General features: G+C 37.4%; 2 protein-coding genes across 3 annotated transcripts in view; both read right to left on the bottom strand.

Annotated features, from left to right (window-relative positions):
• Positions 1-14,544, bottom strand: part of LOC125779313 (uncharacterized) — a 43,859-nt gene extending 29,315 nt beyond the window's left edge. Inside the window, exon 1 of the mRNA XM_049460588.1 lies at positions 11,179-14,544. Within this exon, the coding sequence (XP_049316545.1) occupies positions 12,627-13,970 (1,344 nt within the window). The 5' untranslated portion in view covers positions 13,971-14,544 and the 3' untranslated portion in view covers positions 11,179-12,626. The remainder of the gene's footprint in view (positions 1-11,178) is intronic.
• Positions 1-25,948, bottom strand: part of LOC125779386 (procathepsin L) — a 323,484-nt gene that overhangs the window by 273,914 nt on the left and 23,622 nt on the right. For both annotated transcript variants that reach the window (XM_049460725.1, XM_049460724.1), the window contains exon 3: positions 21,317-21,570. In XM_049460725.1, coding sequence (XP_049316682.1) covers positions 21,317-21,570 — 254 coding nt within the window. The remainder of the gene's footprint in view (positions 1-21,316; positions 21,571-25,948) is intronic.

Below are 25,948 nucleotides of genomic sequence, written 5' to 3'. Positions count from 1 at the left end.
AATCGTATTCTAGGGATCAAAATAAGAAACTTTGCCGAAGGAACCATATCTCAAAAACGAATTTTGATGTCCCCCAATTTGTGTCGAACTTTTGGGTAGGGGCAAATTTTTGAGTGCTCCAATCGAGTCCAAATGTATGACCGACCCCCACTAACTTTGGACGGCCGATCCACCCATGCCAGTAGCACACCCCCTGGAACTCCCCTAGGGGGTTCCCCATACAATCATTTCAAAAAATCACCAGTTTGGCCTTTACATGAAAAAATCAGCTAAATGGCCATGTTTTTCTTTATTTTTATTTATTTATTTATAATAATATCTATTTTTTCTCTTAAGAAATGTATTTAGTCGGAACATATGTAAATGAAAAAATTAATTTAAGTGAGTTATAGAAAAGAAACTAAAAAAAATTATTGTTTGAAGTCTTTTTTGCTTTCAAGTCTGGGCAATTTCGCACGGCTCTCTAATGTCGTCGCCATAACAGCCTCTACATTTTCCGGTATAACCCGTTCGGAAACGCTAGCTAGCAATTGAACATGTCGTTCCGTTCCTTGTATGTGTGATGGAATTTTTGGATCACAAAACGGTGGATCATCTTGATTTAAATATTTTTTCAATGTATCGTACGGAATGCTTCGCGTGAATGGTGGTTCAAATACGATATTTATATCATTCAAAATGATCATTTCCGTATAACTTGTGCAATTAAAGTTTATATCTGGTTTTTTATAAACTCTAAGTTCCATTGGCTCGTCAACATCGGTTCGATAGCGTAGAATTTTCTTGAAGGCACAGTCGCGCTTTCATTGATAACAAGATATTTTCCGAATGCGCATAATATGAATTATCTTTAATTACTTGATTGACAATTTTGCGTAAACAAGGTTCTAGAAATCGTGACCAACCAATGAACTTGAAAAATAATGCACTGCCGTACACGACAGAGCTGTAATACAGAGAGAGAGCTGTACATTGGCACATAACATTTAATTATAAATTCAACCAGAATTCTTAAATTTGCATCTGGATTTTCCGTTGTCACATATAATCGCAATACTCTAGCGGTCTGGTGAGCCACCGAGAATGAACAATTTTTCCTGGTTTGATGTTAGCCAGATCCACCGGAACCACGCCGCTAGAAATTGCATGGGCCATGTCGTATAAGTACTTCGAATCGGTGTAAAATTTTTTTTTTCAGGAGCAGGGGGCATATTTTGCAACTCAATTTTCTGGAAGCCGTCCACCACCTAAAAATATATAATAATAAAATAATTAAAAATGGTTGACAATTATAATAAATGAGTGATAGCAATAACTTACCGGAAGAGTTTCACAAGTTTTCCGGTTGCCGATCTTGGTCCAGTGCTGGTTGATTTATCCAAAGCTTCAAACAAATGCCGAAACGGAAGTTCGTTGAAGTGTAGAAGGCAAACAAACCAATGCAATGGTCTTTTTAACAGCAATTCGAATCGTCGTATAATTCCACCGTGTGGTCCAGTGTTTGTTGGCTCACCGTCAGTGCATATTCCAATTAATGTATCCAGTGATATATTTTTATCGTTGAAAAAAACATTTAATTTGGTTGTTTTGTATTCAGCGGTTTCATGTCAATCAATTCAGAATTGGGTTCTCTCAAAATAACAAGATGAGGTTCTTTTACCATCCTAGTATGATACTTCTCATCAATTTTATCTATCGTTAAAGTATCATCTTTTCTGCCATCGATTGAAAACGCTAAAAAATTGGTATCATCTAACCGTTTGCGAAGCACTTCTTGTCTGCATTTCTCTTTTTCTCTGCGAACTTTCGATTTATCCATGATGAAAGGTTTCCCATGCTTATCTTTAATTTTAAAATCTTGCAAAAGAGCGGTTCCCAACGCTGATGCTACTCTGTCAGGCACACCAAATCTGTCACATACCAAGGCAAAGTTAAAACAATCGTATCTCTCTGTGTATTGTGAACTTGTGCTTCCATCCATATCTTCTTGAACCGGTGGCGGTGCGTATGTTGAATCATCGGGATCTTGGTATGTTGGCATTGATGACATAGACGTTGCTCCTTGCTTTTCAGTTTCCATCATAAATGCATTCATTGTTAGTCTTCTCTGATTATGTTGATCGTGCATGAACTCTTTGAGGCGTTCGGGAACCCAGCCGCATGCACATGGAGCTGCCTTCAAATCGCATTTACATGTTCCAATGTAAAAAATTGTTTCCAGAGATTTTTCATACTCTGTAAATTGTTGGGTGTTGTTTCTTCTTTTGATTTGCTCTTAATACTTGTCAAGCAATTTATTCAATTTATTACATACACTTTTTTTCAGCATTATTTACATACCAAGTTTTTCCCAAATTCCAATCAACTTATCTTGTACTTGAATAGTGAATGATTTATGGGAAAACTTTTTTTGTTCTGTTTTAGCACGTTCGCTTAAGTAAAAATAATATCTCAGATATCCATATGGGTTGGTAAATTAAGATCAGTCAAATCAGTAGACACACCAAAAACAGTAACATCATGCTTGGGTATATGACTCATTGGGTTTTCGATAGTTGTTGATGTAGTTGCTTCATCTTGCGGTGTAGAAGATGGTGGATTCATTGTAAACTTTTTGATTTGGAATGGTCACTTCACTTATTATTTTTTTTTTGAAATACCATAGTGGTTATTGCTTTAGTTCTCCTCACTTTCAGAGGTAATAAGAATGAAATGGTAATTTCAGTTCTATTTCAAAATTTGCCCCTACCCGAAAGTTCGACCCAAATTGGGGGACATCAGAATTCGTTTCAGAGGTATGGTTCCTTCGGCAAAGTTTCTTATTTTGATCCCTAGAATATGATTTTCATAGAGCAATGGGCGATTTTTTTGCCTCCAAATCGACCCGGCCTACTACCGGTGTATCTAAATTTGATTCAAGTTCTATGTGTGTGCTGATGTATTTTTTGTACTTTAACCAGTTTGTAGCTTTTGACGTGAGCATATAGGGTACCTCTTCATAATATGACTGATGCCGCAGTGAGTGAAGAGAACTGGTGAGTGGTCTGATGAGAGGTCTGCTCTTGTTTCTGCAGTAATAAAACTGTGAGGAATTTTCCTAGTTACTGCGAAGTCAATTAAATCTGGCAGCTTTTTCGGGTCTGCCGGCCAATATATAGGCTTTCCAGGAGACACTTACTCCAGTTTGTTTCTTTTAGATATAAGGGCGTTATATAATTGCTTGCCTTTAGGATTACATAACCGGGAACCCCAGTGAGGGAGTTTCGTATTATAATCACCTGCAGCAAGAAAGCACTCTCCCAGCGACTGAAGAAATCTATAAATTGCTTTTCTGTAATCGTGAAACGTGGGGGACAATGAACGGCGGATAAAGTAATGTCACCTTACTTTGTCTGCACGCATATTGATGTTGCTTGCAGATAACTCTCAGCAGTTCCAGTTAAACAATGGTGTTGAATGCGACTCCTGATTAAGATACCAGTTCCACCATGCGCCTTTCAATCTGGATGATTCGTACTATAGAAGGTATATCCCGATACATTAATGTTGTATTTGTTAGTTTGGTGAGTTTCTGCAAGAAGCATTATACAATATCAATTTCCTTGTCGTTAAGAAATTTTGACAGCTCTAGTTTATGGTGGGGTATACCATTTGTATTCCATAAAACAATTTTAAGTGAGCTCATTATTCTGAACTTTGGTTGGCAAACAGTTGGAGCAGTGTGTTTTGATTTCGAATGAGTTCTTGCATTGTGTTCTGCATGAACGTTATGAAGTTCATCATGCTCTGTTGCATTGACACTATAATTGCTTCGATATTCGATTGACTATCGGATTGAACGTGGGGCTGCTGTTCTTGCGGCTCAATAAGACTCGTTGTTACTGTAGTTGTGGGTTTTCCTAGGCCTGATTTTAGGACGTTTGCAAACGATACGCCCATGACTGTAATATACTGTGTGGTTTCCGCCGCAGTTTCCACACCTTTTTGCATTTGGGTCTTTTTTTGCCATACAACTCTCCACAAGCTGCACATACTGCGCGAAGTGTACAGTAAGACCATACTCTTGGCAATTGGTGCATTGTACAGGGACGCTTCTTTTATGCGGTGTCTCCACAGTGATCCTACGATGTAGCAAATATTGAATTTTATAAATGGGGTGCACACAATTTTTTTGTTGTTTGTTTTCTGGTTCAAGCTCAACTTTGAACATAAGCTGTGGGATTTTGTTTTTATTAAAGATTTAATTTAAGAACGATTTAAGAAAGAAGAAACTCAGATTTTTTCAAATAATACAATATATCGATGCCTTAACAAAATTAAAAATTAGGAAAAAAGAAGAAGAGGCACTTTGCCACAACTTTGATTCACAGTGAATTTGATAGCTTGTACATTTCGAAAAAAAAAATAACGTGGATTGCTGATCTTTTTTACCGGTATATACGCTTCGAGGAACGTTTCACAAAGAGCTATACCAACTGTGTTTTTGCCTTGTGGCTGACATTCCGTCAGAAGAGTTTGTGCTTGTGAGGTTATCGCTTCTCTGCCGCCTCTCTGTGTTTTGCGTTGCAAGGTGTTGCTTCACATTAAATATTTTTATAGTCGTGTAATGATTTATTTATCTTCGGCATTGCAAATTAACAACCAGGACACTCAAAACTTGTTTGGTCAGTAGCTGATCGGCTATGGTTAACAATGTTGCCAGATGTATTTCCAAAATTGAACGCTTAACATTGCTGCCAGAAAAAAATTTGCAATCGTTATTGTAAGCCATTTAAGAATTTCTCTTCTGTTAAAATGTTATGAGTATGCCTTAACATGCAAAATTTTTGAAACATACTTTTAACTATTTAATATGAAAAATTTATATGCAACTAGCCGACCCCGCAGCCGTTGTCCTGCGTGAAATTATGTAGTTTGAAATGAAAAGAAAGTTAAATTTATCATTTAATTTTTTTTTTTTCAATGTAACGCAGCTTTATAAACAACATTTTTCGGTTTCTGTTCCGGTGTACAGAAAAGATGGTTTTCCAACTCGTGAGCACGCTACGGCCATGTGAAAAACATAGCATTTCCAAAATTATGCAAAATTTTGCCAGCTAACATTGTGTGTGCACTTAAGAAATCGTAGTTATGATAATTTGGCCAATGTCCGAACATTTGTGATGAGTTCATCCTTCGTGAATTGATAAAGGGAAGATGGAATTGATATCGAACCACCGGAAGTATCAACCGAAATTGAACTATTTCCAATTTTTAGCGTAGACGAAGTAAAATGTCTTTGAAAATGTCGAGGTTTATATCGAAAAGTATGCGAACTTCATTTTCATTCCAGTGATTAGCGTGTTCCAGCATTTGTAATTGCTGTCTTACTTCTCCAAACTTGCACATATTCCCATATACCATTCACAGTAAGCAATGACTCAAATAAAGTTGAATCGCGTACATTAATCAATAGCAACCGAAGGTAGAAACAATCGTCGTTTTTCGGGTGGATTGTGTAAATTCGTCCTAATGCATAAGTTGATAAGACACCTGGATGTCAATCTACTGGTTGGCCTTGCTTTCTGCGTAACTATTCGACGATGCATTCCACGTACAATATCAAGGTATTTTCGAATAGAGCAATGTTCTCACAAACACATCCTGACGAAAGTTAAGAAAAAACTCGTCATTGTTAATTTTGTTGCTGGCGATGTTTCCACTGGCTATACTGTATTCTCTGGGATGAAATACACTCTTTGGCCATTCTCCAAATTAACTGCGAGACGCACAACAGTCGAAAAACGTTCATGAATTGCAAAACTAAATATCCTACAAAGCGCTTTATTGCAGTTCACGTATCGACCGTATCGTTCAATACCAATAATCGCCATGTTGCTTCCTTTGGTGACGTACTTACAAACGTATTTTATCGATTACACCAAACTGCAATACTCAACATTGACATGAATTTTGAATGTGAATTAGACAACAGTGGCGAATATGGTACGAACCATGTGTTGTCAACTTCGATACTCACGCCTCTAAATTGAATGCTAAATGTTCTGCCATTGTCGTCTGGTGAGCAACGCTGATAGAGTGCATATCCATTATTTCTAGTTTGTGTTTCCGAAAGAAAAGTACGTGGATACTGTTTCGTGCATTTATTGACAGACATTCAAACCGAAGTGGGGTTGTGGTAGTGTTGGGGACTATCGAATAAAAAAAATCAAGTTATTCGAAAGTTCAGCAATTTTCATTCATTCGATAGTTTTCAAGAAATCACTCATTACTATTTTTTCGCTCATGCGAATTTTTTCGTTTATACCAATTTTTCGTTCAAAACGAATATTTTGTTCGATACTAATTTTTCGTTCATTACTATTTTTTTGTTCATTCGAATTTTTTCGTTCATACCAACATTTCGTTCAAAACGAATATTTTGTTCGCTACTAATTTTTCGTTCATTGTTATTTTTTCATTCATTAGTATTTTTTCGCTATTGAATGATTTTATGCAAGTAGATATCTAGCAAAGATTTTTTGTACGAATTCATTTATTCCATTTCAAGTAAATGGTATTATATTCAGCAAATGTACGAATAATGCTTAAATTGTGTGTATTTCAAAATTATGTTGAATGATTTATGTTGAATTATGTGTGATAATGGAAATTAAATTGAATGCATGTATGAGTGGTAGAAGTTAATAGATGCTTAAAATAGATTTAAGTGAAAAGTATTAATAATAATAAATATAGACTTATAAAGCGATAATGTCGGAGGCATCGCCAAATTAATAAGATGACTAAAGTAGATTCATATGGTCATCGCTATTTGGCATGATTAAATGACAGTTTCTAGTCGGTTTGATAAAATCAAATGGCTTTGAATTAAGCAGGTTGGCAACTTCGTTATGTATTGCGATTCGAAATTGTAGCTATGTATACATTGACTTAACCGTTTTAACTGTTGGTATTATTTGCAGCATCAATAGTAAAACATTTGAATTGGGTCGCAACTTATATAAATATTGGTATTAGATTTTTAATTGCAGTGTTTTCTGTGGTAATATAAAATGTATTTATGTATTTTGTAAAGAAAATGCTGAAAATGTTTTTATACATAATTAGATAATACAAAAATGCGCCCCTGGATTAAAGAGATAATGGTAATAACGTAAACTGCAATATTTGTAAAAAAATTTAAAGTTTGCTGGTAACACATCAAATATGAACGATCACCTACGACGAAGGCATCCATCATCACATAGTGTGAAGGAGACTTCTTCGGCGATAGTCGAACGAGCACCTGCTGTAAGTGACTTAGATATGCCAAGCTGTTCTTCAACGCAAAGAGATGTGAACTTAACAGTGGAAACTATTGAAAGTGAGATAAGTAGTGCTTCTTTGGTACCTCCTGTGAACGTAGGAACTACAAGTTCTTCAACAATACCCAGTAGAAATGTTTCAGGTGGTGGACCATCAAAAAGAATGGCAATGCAAACAAAATTATTTGTTACAAGCACGCGATCTGAGCTTTCGGAAACTGAAAAGAGAAGTATAGATGAGTCTCTTATTAAAATGGTTACAAGAGATATGCAACCACTCTCTATTGTTGAAAATGAAGGATTTCGAGAATATACAAAAAAGCTTCAGCCTTTGTATTCAATTCCAAACAGAAAACTTCTTTCCAACACATGTTGCCTTCAAAATATAACGAGACACGGAAAAAGCTTCATTGCATTTTGCAAAATATTTCACACCTTTCTATAACAACAGATATGTGGACTACTGACAGCCAGAAGTCTTTTTTGTCTGTAACTAGTCATTTAATTCGGGAAAGCAAAATGAACTCAGCAGTCCTGGCAACTAAAGAAGTGTTCGGCTCACATACTGCTCAAAATATAGCCACAGAATTAAAAAGCATTTTTGACGAGTGGTCAATTTTTAACAAAATAGTGACGATAGTGAGTGATAACGGTGCAAATATTAAAAAAGCGATAAGGGATATACTGCAAAAACACCACCACCCATGTGTCGCTCACACCCTAAATTTATGCGTTGTGGATGCTATAAAGACTGCTCCTCAGATTTTAGAGCTTATAACGAAATGCTGAGCTATAGTAACATATTTCCATCATAGCTCTCAAGCAGCAGAAAAACTTAAAAATATGCAAAAGCAAATGGGAGTAGCTGAACTTAAGATCCCAGCAAATGAAAACTACGGAGGGAGAATGCTTGAAAAATGGTTGGGAGAAGAGGTATCAGCATTCATACAGCGGAACCAAAGGACTGCTACAGCCCCAGTAATAGAATTACCCGCGGATAAAAGTAAATTATCTCTTTGGACTCTACTTGACCAAAAAGTAGCGGAAGCAAAAACTATTTGTCACAACGCCCCTAGTGTTAATGCACATATTTCTTTGGAACAATATCTTAGACAAGATTTCGTTGAGAGACATTAAAACCCTTTAAACTATTGGAACAGCAAAAAGGCAACTATTCCAGAACTCTACGAGCCTTTCAAAAAATATTTATGTATACCTACTACTTCAGTTCCTTCCGAAAGGGTTTTTTCTAAAGCTGGGCAAATAATAAATGATAGAAGAAATATACTTAAAGGTGAAAAGCTAGATCAAATAATATTTTTAAATAGCTATTTTAATATATAATTAATATTTTTTGCGTTCTTCTGATATTTATATTTATATTTATTTTATATGATATTGAATATCTTTTCTGTGCTTTACTTTTTTTATGTTTTATTAAAATATTGAATTAAATTAAACCTTTGTATTGGTTTAATTAAAAATGAATCAAATTCCAGTACTTTTTTGTTGTTTGAAGAGCACGCCTTTGCTTAGTTATTGAATTTGATTAAATAAATGAATGAATGAATGAACGAAAAAATTCATTCGATTGTCAAAATCATTCAGTCATTAACAATCGATAGTTGAAATCACTCGATAGTTCCCAACACTAGGTTGTGGTGTCCGCAAGGTCCATGAACCTTATTGGTTTTCATCACTTCGTATAATACTGGATCTTTTTTTGCATCAGGAATTGCCGCATTATTGAATGATTTCATCAATTTGATCTGGTGTAGCCACCTTCCACCATCCAAAGAAGAATGTGTGCGTGCGGCAAACCTCTCTTTTGCTCAACAGAGTACATCTAGCATCTAACAGCACCATATAAGTATGCGTTGCTTCAAGGTAATGTCCATCGAAATTTTTGTTGAAAAGTCTTGCTATGACATCGTGACGATCGCTTTCAGATTGATCGCGACCCATAATACCGCACGTATATCATCGCATCCTGAGAGTACTCGTTCATGTGGCTTGGGCTGCTAATGTATATTGATGCCAAAAAGAACGCCGACCGATATAAGCGCGACCTCTTCATGGCATTGAAACAAATTTCAAGCTGTAATTGATCACTTTGTGTGAAAAACACATAACATTTTCACGGAATAATTTTCAAAAATTTTTGAAGCAAACACCAAATTTGAAAGATTTAAATAATTGAAAAACAAAACAAAAATATTGAATAAAAACATTTATATGGAAAAAATTAACTTCTTGGAATTGTTCAATTTTCCGACTTTTCCTCATGAAAGACATCTTTATTTCTAAACCTTTCCCGATCCACGACGAACAACCTCTTAAAATTTCATCAATATTGGTTCAGCCACTCTCTTAGCGTTACTAACGAACAAACATCCATTCGTTTGTATGAGAAAAAGAAAAGGGCTGTTTTCAGGGGTTTTCCGGCAATTATTCGAATTTTTTCTCCGCAGAAACCATCCCTGAACCTCAATGAACATTATAAAAAAAGAATCATCAAATTTGGTTCAGTCGTATGAAAGTTATGAATTGTACTCTTGCCAAAGGGCTGTCGCGCCGATCACAGCAAACTCAGCCTTAAAATTCGTATTAATTTTTGTTTTAATTGCGAAAACAATGCCGCAGTTTGAAAATTAAATCATTTAGTGTACATAGAGTGGCAAGCATGGACGCTAAATGAGAACTTGTAGTGAAGTTGCTTTAAGAGCAAAAGTCCTAGCGAGATTGTTAAATCTTCAAAAAGTGTTAATGTCAATAAAATGTTCGTCCACCATCGCTCGATTCAAGAAAACTGGAAGCTCTGAAACTGCGAAGAAGATCAGACCCAAATGTTCCACAAGGATAATTGCCAGGGGCATGGGTGTGTGCCACAAAACAATACAAAATATAATCTAACAAATTTGAAAACTAGTGCTTTCAAAGAAAAAAGCGAATTCATAACGAATTCCCAAAATAATCGCAACAATGGCTGATATTCTTTCTAAAAAAACGGGTGAACGGTGTCAAAACGTTTCATTTGTAGTGACATGAAGAACGATATCCAAAAAATGCAAGCTACCCCTCCTTGTTATTGAAAGAGGCTTGAAAATTAATCCAAAATATTATTGTGGATTTAACAAACGAAATTCCATGTTTTATTTCATCGGTTGAATGATTGCTTTCCTCCCCGGATCTAAATCCCCTAGACTATTGCATTTGGAGCTTTATTTTAGATAAAATAGAAAACGTAAGACACTTGAAGATAGAAGAGTTTACGTAACGGTTACAGAAGATATCGAAAGAAATACGCGACGAAGTCGTGCGGGTCGCTTACGTCGCATTATTATGCATTTATATAATTTTGTTATATATTTTTACCACACCAATTTTATTTTTAGAATCATGCAGCTTACTTGAGCCCGTAAATAAGTCACAAATGCAGGCAAATTTATTTTAGATTTATTTTACAACGATTTCTAACCAATTTAACAGCAAATACTATAAAAGATGGGGAAACTTTAGTATACGATCCCACGATTTCAGGGTTAAAAGTGGTATGGTTGGATAGGGCTGATGCTCCAGATTATGAAAATATATATATAAATATATATATATATATTGTTGCCGCCGCAAACTTATACTTTCCGAGATATTTGCATTTAAAGTTGAAAATTTTGCAAATTTTATCTTGCAATTTCTCGATTCCTAGTAATTATTTAATTCATATTATGCCTCTTTTATGCACTTATACTTCATTACATTGTTTCTACATATTTATTTTTTAGTAATTATTTAGTTATTTGCTTAAAATAAGCATTTTATATTTTACACAATTTTCACTCAATGCACAATAACAAAAGTATTCCGTGTTTACAGATATTAAGTGTTGCCATAATTACACATATATCAAACGAATAAGAATGGATATAAAAACTCAAACGCAGAAAACAAATACTATCTGAAATAAATTTTCCATTGTAATAAGAAAAGTTTTAAGGCTTTATTGGCGGCCTTCGGCCGCGCTTCAAAAAAAATAAAACTCCTTTTCGCGTTGGCGGCCTTCGGCCGCGCTTCAACAAAATACCCCTGGGCGATCCAACACCGGGGTGTATCAAGTTTTTTTAAGTAAAACTCCTTTTCGCGTTGACGGCCTTCGGCCGCGTTTCAAAAAAATAACCCTAGCCGATCCAACACCGGGGTGTATCAGGTTTTTTTTAATTAAAACTCCTTTTCGCATTGGCGGCCTTCGGCCGCGCTTCACAAAAAATAACCCTGGCCGATCCAACACCGGGGTATATCAAGTTTTTTTTAAGTAAAACTCCTTTTCTCCTTCAATAATTTTGTTAGCATCTTCACGTTTCGCTAGTGGAACCCTACGCGGAGCTTGTCGGATTGGTTTAGCGTCTCCGGTATTTATGCGATGTTTGACAATGCCGGTTCTTCCTGTGTTGTTTCCTTCGTTTGCAAATATGGATGCGTATTTTTCTAATAGTTTTTCTGCTTTTAATTTTTCATATCCATGCACCTCATTCAGCAAATTGTTTAGGAGTGTAGGACTTGTCTGCTGTGGCTCAATAGTAGGCTTCTGTTGTGACCGTTCGCATCGTGCTATTGCACTTATATTCTGGCACTGTCCAATTACTGCTCCTTTCTTCAGACTTATAGGCGTGTTGAATTCATTCACTACTCTGACCGGAATGGTGGCGTCTTCTCTAGTTTTCACAAGCGTTCTTCCTACCAATATGGGTGTATCTATGTTTGTTGGTTCCACAATCCACAACTCTTCAGTCCCACCTCCTCCATTCACCTTAGCCCATACAAGCTCCTCAGATTTTGGTGGAATACTCTGATTATCATCAACAATCACCCTCTTACTTTCAACGTTGGTCACATATCCGGTGTTTATAGGCATCTCCATGTTCTGGCAAAACAGCATTTGCTTGTTTAAATCCAAAGTAACCCCGTGATCAATCAAGAAATCTACTCCCATTATAATTTCATCCGTGATTTCTGCTACGATGAAGGTGTGATTAACTTCCAGGGTACCAATCATCACTTCGCAAAACACTTTTCCCGCGACAGCTGCTTCCTCCCCGGTGGCCGTTCGAAGCTTGCAACCGACTAATGGTTCAACCGTTCCTCTTACCACATCCGGTCGGATAATTGAATGTGTGGCACCAGTATCCAAAGTAAGCGTTGACAGTCGTCCATTTACGATGCCGTTGGTAGTAAGATTGTTGTCATGGCGACCTATTTGTGATATCGAGATGGCGGGGCAAATAGTTGTGGGAACCAGCTCACGCCCCTTTGAACTGTTCCGTTTTAGTTTAACGACTTGTGAGATGCGGATGCTCCGTCCTCGTTATCTGTTGGTTGTTTCCGTTTTGATGGGTTTACTTTTATATTGCAATTTCGGGCAAAGTGACCCGCTTTTCCACAGTTGAAACATCTTCCTGTTGTATTTACTCGCGGTGCAGCAATTGTCTTCAGAGTCTTCAGTATTTCTTCCATCAGCGCCGGTTGTTCCATTTCAACCCTTTGTACTTTGTGTGCTGGTTTACTTAGTAGGGAAGCTGTTTCCTGTGTGAGGGCGTGCGAAACCGTTTCAGCAAACGTTCTTTTTGGCAATGCATATGTGGCGCGTTTGGTGTCCACATCACGAATTCCATTTATGAAACATTGAATTTTTACCCTCGCAATGTAATCCACAGGTGCATCTGCATTTGCCAAATGAGCCAGTCGTTCTATTTCAGTTGCGAACTCTTGCAATGACTCGTTCATCTTCTGACCCCTATTTTGCAGTTCGATCTGGTATATTTGTTTCCGGTGCTCACTACCATATCGTCTTTCTATCGCACTCATCAATGCCTCATAGTTGTCCCGTTCACAGTCTGGAATAGTCTGAAGGATTTCTGCCGCAAGTCCTTTCAATGATACAAACAAGGACGCCACTTTGTCCGCTGCATTCCAGTTATTGGCCATTGCTGTCTTTTCAAACTGAAGTTTGAAAATTTGAAATGGAATACTTCCATCGAATGTGGGTGCCTTCAATCTTCGATTATTTGTTGATGGTGCAGGGCCATGTAGTTGCAGTTCTCGCCCACGATTACTTAACTGAAGAACTTCTGATTTTAAATTTTCTTCGTCATTTTTTAAAGTGCTTAATTCGTCTTCAAATTTTGAAAATTTCTCTTGCACTTGTGTATTATTTTCTGTAATCTGTTGTGCCAAACGCTTTTCTAACTGCGTATTATTTTCAGTCATTTGTTGTGTAAGGCAAGACTTTAACTGTGATGTATTTTCTGCTATTTGCTGTGCCAGACGATTTTCTGTTTGCACTGCCTTTTCTGCATTTTCAGCTATTTGCTGTGCCAGACGATTTCCTGTTTGCACTGCATTTTCTGTATTTTCACCTATTTTCTGTATAGCCACTAATAGCATGTTCATGTCCACACTCGATGATGTTCGTTGTTCTTCTACTTTTTCTTCTACCTTTGTAGAAGTTTCTGGCCCATGAAATTCGAACTCGTCCACATTAATTCCATCCGCTTCCATTGCTTCACGTAATCGTGCCTGCAGATCCGCCTTTTGCCCGCTTATCGGCAATTTACGCTCCTCCAGTTCCTTTTTCAAATGCTGAATTCTCAATTCTCCGAATTTAACCATCTTGAATTTGGATTATTTGACAATCCCACTTCTGACACCAATTGTTGCGAATTTACTCCTTGCTAGTTTCACTTTACTAGGTTCGTATCTCTGGATTGACAAATAAAACCGTTTACTGTTTAATTCAATTCAACAACTCTTTATTTTACAACTCGTCTACACTATAACAGTTTACTCTTAGCACTGATTCATTACGTTGGCGCTGCCACGGCTTATATAGCCACGCACTTCTCGCTGATGCCGACGTGTCCTTCTAGAATATTGCGTCTGGAAATTACCAGAACATAATGCTATACGGCGCCAGACGCAAGCAGACTGCCGCGGCGCCAGTAGACAAGCAACAGTGCGGCGCCAGATGTCTACAACAAGACAAATGCTATTCCATATACCTACAGCTATTGTTCATAATAAGGGATGCATATAGCAATACAAATACAACTTAATACTACTTTTGTAACAATACAATACCCTGAAGAAAGTTGTTACTTTTCTGCTATTTGCTATTGTGATCGTAATTCACAGGTTCGAACTGCGATCACAGTTTCGAACTGCGATCGCTATTCACTGGTTCGAACTGCGATCACAGTTTCGAACTGCGATCACAATTCACTGGTTCGAACTGCAATCACAGTTTCGAACTGCGATCGCAATTCACTGGTTCGAACTGCGATCGCAATCGCAGTGTGAGGTTTTTTTTAAGTAAAACTCCTTTTCGCGTTGGCGGCCTTCGGCCGCGCTTCACAAAAAATAACCCTGGCCGATCCAACACCGGGGTATATCAAGTTTTTTTTAAGTAAAACTCCTTTTCGCGTTGGCGGCCTTCGGCCGCGCTTCAAAAAAATAACCCTGGCCGATCCAACACCGGGGTGTATCAGGTTTTTTTTAATTAAAACTCCTTTTCGCGTTGGCGGCCTTCGGCCGCGCTTCAAAAAAATAACCCTGGCCGATCCAACACCGGGGTGTATTAGGTTTTTTTTACGTAAAACTCCTTTTCGCGTTGGCGGCCTTCGGCCGCGCTTCAAAAAAATAACCCTGGCCGATCCAACACCGGGGTGTATCAGGTTTTTTTTAAGTAAAACTCCTTTTCGCGTTGGCGGCCTTCGGCCGCGCTTCACAAAAAATAACCCTGGCCGATCCAACACCGGGGTGTATCAAAAATCTTGATATATCAAGAAAAAGGGCAATGATTTATGTATTTGGGGTATAGTCCTATTTATTATTCATTTTTATTCGTTTGATAAATGTGTAATTATGGCAACACTTATTATCTGTCAATACGGAATACTTTTGTTATTGTGCATGAAATGAAAATTGTGTAAAATATAAAATGCTTATTTTAAGCAAATAACTAAATAATTACTGGAAAAAAAATATGTAGAAACAATGTAGTGAAGTGTAAGTGCATAAAAAGTGCATAATATGAATTAAATAATCACTAGCAATCGAGAAATTGCAAGATAAAATTTGCAAAATTTTCAACTTTAAATGCAAATATCTCGAAAACTATAAGTTTGCGGCGGCAACAATTATATATTTTCTTAATCTGGAGCATCAGCTCTATCCAACCATACCACTTTTAACCCTGAAATCGTGGGATCGTATACTAAAGCCGACCCTAAAAGATCTCCAGTCCGATGGAGAAGACCTGGCTGCACTTGCTATCTCCAGTTGGTAACACATTGCGAAAAGAAGAAACGACTGGTGAGTCGCTGTTAACTCGGCTATAACCGCATAGCGGTGGCTACGCCAGTAAAGAAGAAGAAGAATGCAATATAAGCATATCTACGAGGGCTGTCCGATAAATAACCGACCTCAACGTGAAGCTAGCGGCACATCTGAAAAAAAAGTTTCTACTTCAAATTGTGCATATTATAATAGCTAAAAAATTGAATATCGAGCTGTAATTAAATTTTTATTTTTGAAAGACAATACGCCTTCACAAATCAAAGATGAGTTGGACTCTGTGTATGGTGACTCTGCACCATCGTTTACCAACGTAAAATTTTGGGCAGCTGAATTTAAACGTGGTCGCAGGAGCTTGGAAGATGATGAACGTCCTGGGCGTCCAAAAACTGTAACCACTAACGACAACATCGCTAAAGTTCATCAATTGGTACTAGACGACCGCCGGATTAAAGTTAGGGAAATAGCTGAGATTATGAAGATATCAAAAGAAACTGTTTGTCACATATTAAACCAAGATTTGGGCATGAGAAAGCTGTACGCGCGTTGGGTGCCGCGTTTGCTTACGCTAGACCACAAACGTGCGCGCATGAACATTTCCAGCGCTCTGTTGGCTCAGTTTAGAGGCAATGAGACTGAGTTTTGGCGCCGATTGATAACTGTAGACGAAACTTGGATTCATCATTATACGCCCGAAACAAAAAACCAATCTAAACAGTGGATTGAAAAGGGGGAACCAGCCCCAAAACAACCTAAAGCTGTGTATTCTGCTGGGAAAGTGATGGCGAGTGTTTTTTGGGACAGCCATGGAATTATTTTTATCGACTATCTTGAAAAAGGAAAAACTATAACAGGAGCATACTACGCATCATTATTGGACAAGCTAAAGGAAGAAATTTCGAAAAATCGGCCACATTTGCAAAAAAAGAAAGTCTTGTTCCACCAAGACAACGCACCATCTCACACCTCAACAGTCGCCATGGCGAAAATCCACGAATTGCGGTTCGAACTGCTTGACCATCCACCTTATTCACCGGATCTAGCACCACGCGACTTTTTTTTGTTTCCTCAACTTAAAACTGCGCTCGGCGGCCAGAGATTTTCGTCAAATGAGGAGGCAATCTCTTTCGTGAACTCGTATTTTGCAGACAAAGACGCCAAGTACTATTTGGAAGGGTTGCAGAGATGGGAGCATCGCTGGGAGAAGTGTGTGGAGTTACAAGGAGACTATTTCTACATAAAGATATAAGAAAAAAAATTTTGAAAAAGTCGCGTGCATCATGGTTGGGTCGGTTATTTATCGGACAGCCCTCGTATTATTATGACATCAATACGTAACATGACACTTATGACACATATGGTCCATCACAAGTGGATTAGATATTAAGTTTTTATAATGTAAAATGTATAGTTCAATAATACCTCTTAATAAATATGCAAAAAATCGGATGTGATCTGGTTTTATACTTCCATAATAAAATTGGAAAAATTTACCTTTTTTCACGGCACTAAAGGAGTCCCAACCAAATTTTCATGGACCACTTGACGTGGTTTGACCCATATGTAAATGGAAATAATAAAGTCGAAGCTGATTTTTTGAGTTGAATTGGGAACTCAAAAAACTCAATAAAAGAAATAACGACAATGAATCAACCCTGGAATTGTCAGAAACAATCCATTCAGCAGAGAGTGCTCGAGCACTTCCCAATTAAAGAAGAAGTTGTAAATAAATAGAAATTTCAAATTATATTGACATATAGCCCAAAGGTTCAAATGTAAAGATTCAATGGAAGAAAAATGATGGAAAAAAACCCAATGGATGAAAAACAATAGAAGAAAGAAACATTAAAAAGATAAATTATAAGACGCGGAACAGTGGGAATATTTTCCAAAGTATCTGAAGCGGATTACCATAAAATGCATAAATAACTCATTGATATTTTTGCTCAAGACAAAAATTTAAAATTCGTAAAAAACAACTGCCAAAAATGCCACCAAATCAAATATGATAGGAAATCAATTAAACCAAACCAAAAATTAGCAGAAACACCTGAAAATAAAAATGAAATAGTGCATATTGATATATTTCATTTCAAAAAACAAGTCTTGTAACAGCATTATATAAGCTCACAAAATTTGCGGTAACCTATAAAATAACAAATAGAAACTGGACCGCAAAGAAAGCAAAGACAATTAACCATTTTTCGAAATTCGGTAAACCAAAAAAAGTCATTATGACAACGAAGGCAGAACGATTACTGGCATTCCTTTGGGATGAAGGAATACAGATTCATCTCCAAACAGCCATATAGGAAATGCGGACGTAGAGAGATTGCACTCAACTTGTTGGAGAAACTAGCAGGACTTGAAGACCCTGATCTTTCAGCAGAGATGAGAATGCAAGTCGTTGTAGGAAATTATAACAATCGGTATAAATGCACACCACCGCAAGAGATGAAGTGCCTTCCAACGTTTTGAAGATGCGAATGGAAACGTTCAAAGGAAACAGCATAGGCAAAAAAAACAAAGTAAGAGAAGACTATATAGAAACAAGGGAAGAAGGTTCAATAAAGATCTACAAAAGAGTACGGCATAAAAATCAACCGAAACCAATAAACGAATAAACCACTACAGAACGTTTACCCGACGAATATAAAAAGGCCAATGAAATTGGCAAATATTGAAAACTCAAGCGAGAGGGCTGAATACACATTTAGTTTAAGGGCATTCAATGGAGATAATACAAACAAATAATAAAATCTCTAAATGGAATAACCACAGAACAAAATATAAGGTGATTTTTTAAGAGCTTGATAACTTTTTTTAAAAAAAAAACGCATAAAATTTGCAAAATCTCATCGGTTCTTTATTTGAAACGTTAGATTGGTTCATGACATTTACTTTTTGAAGATAATTTCATTTAAATGTTGACCGCGGCTGCGTCTTAGGTGGTCCATTCGGAAAGTCCAATTTTGGGCAACTTTTTCGAGCATTTCGGCCGGAATAGCCCGAATTTCTTCGGAAATGTTGTCTTCCAAAGCTGGAATAGTTGCTGGCTTATTTCTGTAGACTTTAGACTTGACGTAGCCCCACAAAAAATAGTCTAAAGGCGTTAAATCGCATGATCTTGGTGGCCAACTTACGGGTCCATTTCTTGAGATGAATTGTTGTCCGAAGTTTTCCCTCAAAATGGCCATAGAATCGCGAGCTGTGTGGCATGTAGCGCCATCTTGTTGAAACCACATGTCAACCAAGTTCAGTTCTTCCATTTTTGGCAACAAAAAGTTTGTTAGCATCGAACGATAGCGATCGCCATTCACCGTAACGTTGCGTCCAACAGCATCTTTGAAAAAATACGGTCCAATGATTCCACCAGCGTACAAACCACACCAAACAGTGCATTTTTCGGGATGCATGGGCAGTTCTTGAACGGCTTCTGGTTGCTCTTCACCCCAAATGCGGCAATTTTGCTTATTTACGTAGCCATTCAACCAGAAATGAGCCTCATCGCTGAACAAAATTTGTCGATAAAAACATTTCGAACCGAACACTGATTTTGGTAATAAAATTCAATAATTTGCAAGCGTTGCTCGTTAGTAAGTCTATTCATGATGAAATGTCAAAGCATACTGAGCATCTTTCTCTTTGACACCATGTCTGAAATCCCACGTGATCTGTCAAATACTAATGCATGAAAATCCTAACCTCAAAAAAATCACCCGTTATAATTGAACGAAAATTTTTGTATAATGACCAAATGAACAAACTAAAAATTATAGAAAACAAAATTCAAGAAATACAAGATAACATAGCGGCGGCAAAGTATTATACAATATGGTGCAACCAAGTATGTAAACTGGGGGAGAAATTGAAAAATATGAAATTAATTTTTTCAAATTAAAATTGGCAAAAGTAGAGTAGAGTATACAAAAATCAAAAAATAATATTTGCCATTAAACTAAAATTCAAATAAAAATTAATTAAAATTAAAATTAATAAAATTATATATATACAATAACACAACCACAATAATATAAGTAAGCGAAGATATATAGTAATAATAAGAAATACCAATAACGATGTAAAAAAAAGCAACAGAACTACGATGACAGAAAAATCGCACGTAATAATAATTATATAATTAAATTTGTAAATACAAGAGCTCAGGAGAGTTCTAACAGTAACGCTGGGGGAGTTGCGTCATCAGATGACTCCACCACTCCCAGGCTGTTACATCTTAATGTAAGGGTAAGTATTTTTTTTTAATTATTAAAATAAAAGTATAAATATTTGTATTTTGTAATTATAAATATATATGTATATTAAGGTAGGCCAAAAATTAGTTTATATTTTATTTTTCGTAGTTACCATGAAAATCTCATTCAACATGACTAAAAACAAGTCCTGGTAAAATCTGAGCTCTTTATATTAATATTAAGAGGTGCCTCATCGACATTTTCGATTTCCCATATAAATTACATGGAAAAAAAATCATTTTTTTTTTTGGTGGTTATTGTGCGGAGGGTTTAATGTGCACGCGATGGCGGCCAGTAGGGATGGTAAACTCGATTCCGATACTACTCGAGAATCGAGTTTTCTCGTAAAATAATCGTCACTGTTGACAATCATAACTTCGAAGTCCTAGATAATATCATTTTGGAATCAGTATTAGCAGCAACAACAATTTCAGCCTCAAAATCCTACGCAGAATAACTCTTGCTACTTCGGACTGAGTAGACAATTGAAAAGTAAAGTCTTCTTTCGGCGAACAAAAACCAAACTCTATAAGTCACTTATTATTTCCATCCTGCTATACGAGTATGGTGCAGAGTCATGGACGATGACAACAATTGATGAGTCGACGTTTCGAGTTTTCGAGAGAAATGTTTCGCGAAAGATTTATGGTCCTTTGCTCGCTACAATGAACTGTATAAGATATACCACCGACATTTATATAGTTCAGCGAATTAAAAGACAGCGGCTATGCTGGTTCGGTTGTGCCGTTCGAAAAGACGAAAACCATTAAAAGACTTTCGTTCGTGGTAAGTAGACGTTGTCGTAGATCAGCTTCTCCCATTTTCACAACGTCACATAAAAAGTAAAACTAATGAGTGTGTTCGAGATGGCAATCACGACAGCAGTATCACAAATTTGTCAAAGTGTCCCGTTCTGTGTGAATTCTTGCCACAATATCACGTTCTATTGCCTTTTTTTGCGTGCAATTTATACAAATAATCGGCAACACTACATTTTTGTTTGCACATTAGCAGAGAATCAGCAAACACACAGAGCTGCTGTACTGCTATAATGAAGATGGTGAAACAGTTCCTGAGAAACATGATTTCATCCAAAGGGAAGTGGTGCCTTGCTTATTGTCCAATCTTTATGCTGGCCATCTTGGACGTAAAATTAAATGATCAACAGATTCTAATTAATTTCATAATGTTTAAAAGGTCTGGAAGGATTTTCTGATAGAATGTTTGGTTTAAATAGTTTTGATGATTATGAGAAACATGTAAGAGCACGAGACCACACCCACTTTTTACTCTCATCCTATATTTCCTAATTTACATGAAATACAATAATTAGAATTTCAACTATAAGGAATACACATATTTCTGTAAGAGCAAAATTTGCGGTATATATTCGAGAAGGTTACTCACCTGAGGTTCAATATACGTCCTGTTCGTTTAAATACCTGTCCTTCGATGCTTTCCGCTACACTAAAGGCATAACATGAGCCACAAGTTCTCTGATTATCAGATTGAGTTTTGAAGCCTTTTTCACGCCAATCTAACGCTTCTGGAGTTTGCTGCATTAAAGATGAAGCCACAACATCCGATTCCAAGTCAATTTCATTTCCAAAATCTTTATTTCGCAATAGACGTAGAAAATTTCTCAAATAAGACAATCCATTCTACAAGTTCAACGAAAACTAGTTTTACTTACTAAATATAAGTATATTTATATCTGTATATTAATTTTAATTTTATTATCAATAAATATGTATAACAACTTAAATATATGACATCGACATTTTTACTTATACGTATGTCCAACACAAGAATAAATTAAGGAAAATTAAAGTATGCAACAGGGTCAAACCACGTCAAGTGATCCATGAAAATTGCGCAAAATCACCGTTTTGAAAATTAGCAGTTCATTAAGAAGGGGATCGGATGCATACCCTGTGATATATGCAAATATTTCGTCAAAACTTTTTTGTTAAAGTTATTGAAGATTGAAATTTAGAGGACGATAAAATTGTAAAATTATTTTCTCACAAACTACTGGATGAAATTTTGTGAAGCAATGAAAAATGTTCGTGCTACATTATAGATATTTTTTCACGATCCACTTGTTTAAAAAATAATATTTTACATATTTTTTTGTTAAACAATTAAAATTTTTTATGTGTTCTTCAAGCTAAAAAATTGAAAAGTATGTGACCCAACGCGGAAAATATTCACCTTTAATAATAAGACCTGCCGCTCTTAAAACGTATGGCACATCCATCATTGTGACACAGATGTCGGGAGCTTCCGAGCACACTGTCGCAACGATGAATGTGCCACACATTTTAAGAGCGGTAGGGGGGCAAAAAATTTAGTATCTTTGAAATGGTATGAATGAACACAAATTTCTTCGCAGATTATTAAAGGTGAATATTTTCTGTTACAAACTTTTCAATTTTTTTTAGCGTGAAGAACACATGACAAATTTCAATTGTTTAACAAAAAATTATGTAGAATATTTGTTGGTGGGTGGCAAAGTAAAAATCTTATTTTAAGCCGATTTGTATTTTATTTAAATTCAATAATTCGATCGTTCGATACTTCGCTAAAATAATTGTGCTCCTTGTAGGTGTATGTACCACTCCGCCAGCGAATCAAAAGAGAATGAGCCAACGCAAAAGGGTAATCCGCAGTTGAGCTAGCACAGACAAATAGTGGGACATACATCTACATGGTTGCATTTTAATGTACAATCAAAATTTAATAAATCCCTATAGTTGTATTTTAATGTACATTCTCTAAGTTTAAACATTTTTTAAAATTAGGGTTGTTGCGCGCTAACATTCCCCCCTCCGTGATCTCCATGCTCTGACGTGGGGTTCACTTTCAGATCTAGGCGCGCAAGTTTCACTACTGGCCGTGTTATTAAGCCGTTGGAAGTTTTGATTACGGCGCTTCTTATGTCGTCGCTGCCCTTTATGACATCCATAACTATTCCCTTTGTACAAGTGTTCCTTTTCATGTTTTCATCAACAATTATTACGACGTCTTTGGGAGCGATGGGTAACATCGCAATCACCCTTCTCTCTTATGCCACTTGAATTTCCCAGAAGGAAATGGTTTGGCGTTAATGCTTCGCTATCGTATGATTCCAGTGGAACGTAGGTAAGAGGATGCATGTTAATAATATTTTCGACGTCGGCTAAAGTTGCTCTCAGTACTTCCTCCCGTAGACCTTCTTTTGGTAATATGTCCATCAATACTGACTTTATAGATCGTACCGTGCGCTCCCACACTCCGCCCATATGTGGTGATGCTGGTGGTATGAAAGTCCACTCAATTTCGGGGTATTTTTCCATTAGTGTGCCAGATGATATTTTCTCGATTTCATCTGCTAGAATGTGACTAGCGCCTCTGAAATTAGTGCCGTTGTCAGAGAAGATTCGACTCCTCGTCGTGATATAAACAATTTCAGAACAAGCAGGAATGAGTCAGTAGATAGCGATGAAGAAATCTCAATATGTACGGCACGTATAGTCATGCAGGTAAAAACAACTCCCCAACGCTTCTCATGCCTTCTGCCAATCGTCACGTCGAAAGGTCCGAAATAATCCACTCCTGTAAAAGCGAAAGGATCAGTGAATGACGCGAGACGCTCTGGTGGTAACTTTCCCATTCCTGGTGGATTCGGTGTGGCTCTCCGATTACGACATTGTTGACATACTTTTGATATCATCCGCAGCAAAGATCGTAGACCATTAATGCAGAATCATTTACCACTATCTCGTTGTGGTGGTGATGGAACTTTCTATGATAGAAATCTGTGACCAAATGAGTCACAATATTGTTACGGGGAAGTATAATCGGTTGTTTGAGATCTGTTGTCACCCCTCTTGCTTCTTCGATCCGACCCTTTACGCGTAGCAGTCCCAGCTTGTCTATAAATGGAGAAAATTTGTAGATTGAGCTTTTTCGACTTACCGCGTCTTTTTTTATTTGATCAAACTCCGCGCCATAGCATTCTTCCTGGCACTTGCGGAAGAGAAGTAGTTCGGCACTTGTACAGGTGCTATCGGAAATAATTATCTGAGTAACTGGATTTCTCGTGGTGTCTTTCCTAGTCAAACGGAGAAAACGAAGAACGCACATCTGTACAGCACGCAATTTTTCCCACTTACTAAACCTTGTAGGATCTGGTTGCGTATCACCAATATCTTTCGAAGAATCAATTGTTACGTGCTGTATAGTTTCTGCTACGGTTTGTGGCTCTTTGCATTCGGATGTTGGCCAGAGAGTTTCTGATAGACTTAGGAATTCAGGGCCCGTAAACCATCGCCCAGAGCTGTTAAATTCCATATTATTGTACCATTTTGTACCATCGTCAGCTACGTTATCCTTCGTTAGTACCCACCGCCACTCGTTGTTTTGTGAATCCTCTAGAATTTCGCCAATTCGCACAGCTACAAACTGGTTGAATTTTCTGGTGTCAGACCTAATCCAATATAGGACATCCTTTGAATCACACCAGAAGATCCGGCGGTTAATTTGTATGGAGAGTTCCTTTCCTATGAACTTAGCTAGACGAAGTCTTAAGATGGCTGCCATCAACTCAAGTCTCGGCACTGATAGTGGCTTCAACGGAGCAACTCGTGTCTTGGAGGCAACGAGACAGCAATGAACTTTGTCGCCCATACTTGAACGTAGAAAGGCCACAGCAGCGTATGCTGATATGCTAGCATCAACGAAGATATGAAGTTGGTTATCGCTGCTGCGATTTGCGAAAGTGTAGCACCTTGGAATTCGGATTTTATCAATACAGCGTAGCTCTCGCAGCCATTGCCACCATGCGGAACGTTCTTTATCATATACAGGCTCATCCCAAGTTACGTCCGATCGCCAAACATCATGTAATATCATCTTAGCTTTAATTACAATGAACGCCAACAGACCCAAAGGGTCGAATATAGTCATCATTACTCGAAGTATTTGTCGTTTCGTTGGAAAAGTGGATTCATTTAAGGTATCCGGTTTGAACCTGTGAACAAAGGTTAGTTCGTCACTGGTTGGTAACCACCACATACCAAGAACATTTTGAAATTCTGATCCTGGCTCTATGAAGCATCTATTCGCGGGTTCGTGCTTACTTGAGAGCACTTGCAGAACTCGTTTAGAATTCGACAACCAGTTTCGCATCTCGAACCCGCCTTCACAATGGATGAAGCGGACGTCAGTAGCTAGTCGAATCATTTTTTCCACATCATCCATACTATGCAACCAATCGTCCACAAACGTATTTTCGACAATTGTTGCCACAGCATTTGGTAGTATATTCTGGAAACGTAGAGCGTTCTTATCTTTTATGTAGTTTGCCAAAGATGGAGAACACGATGCCCCAAATGTCATAACGGTCATAGCGAATACATCGGGACGTCTGCTACTTTCGCCGTTTCGCAACAGAAACTGCTATGCTACCTGATCTTCCGCTTTCACCCTAATTTGGTGAAACATTTCACGAATATCTCCACAGATGGCCACTGGTCGTTCACGAAACCTCAATAGGACACCTACCAACGATCTTAGAAGATCGGGTCCTTTCAATAATACGTCGTTCAGACTGGTGCCACTCACCTTAGCTGCTGCATCCCACACGATTCTCAATTTATTTTTGTTAACGTTCTCAATTGTGAATATTGGAATAAACCAAGATTTTTATTTAGTATAGGTGCAAACGTGGAGCAGATTTTCGTCTGGCTGATATGCCGACTTATCCTGACCATATACTGACCAACCTATTTTACAACGCGCAGCTATTAGATCATAACCTTCAGCTTGACTCAGCTCCAACGCAAAGTTTAGCCGTGTTGTCCAATCCTATTAATAATCGCGCTTTGCAGTCGGTGTATGGTAGAATAGGCAATGACTTCAGGTGTTTGTGCTCATTTAAAGTGTCTGCGTTGTAGTAATGAGCGATATTTCACTACCGGTGATTTTTTCACTGTGATTGAAAAATCGCAAATCGCAACTGCGATCACATTTTATAAATAGCAGTTCGCTTCTATG

The sequence above is a fragment of the Bactrocera dorsalis genome, chromosome 6, assembly GCF_023373825.1.
Source record: "Bactrocera dorsalis isolate Fly_Bdor chromosome 6, ASM2337382v1, whole genome shotgun sequence".
In the NCBI taxonomy this organism is placed as follows: Eukaryota; Metazoa; Arthropoda; class Insecta; order Diptera; family Tephritidae; genus Bactrocera; species Bactrocera dorsalis.
The sequence above is the reverse complement of the archived record's forward strand: the minus strand, read 5'-3'. Positions and strand labels throughout refer to the sequence as shown.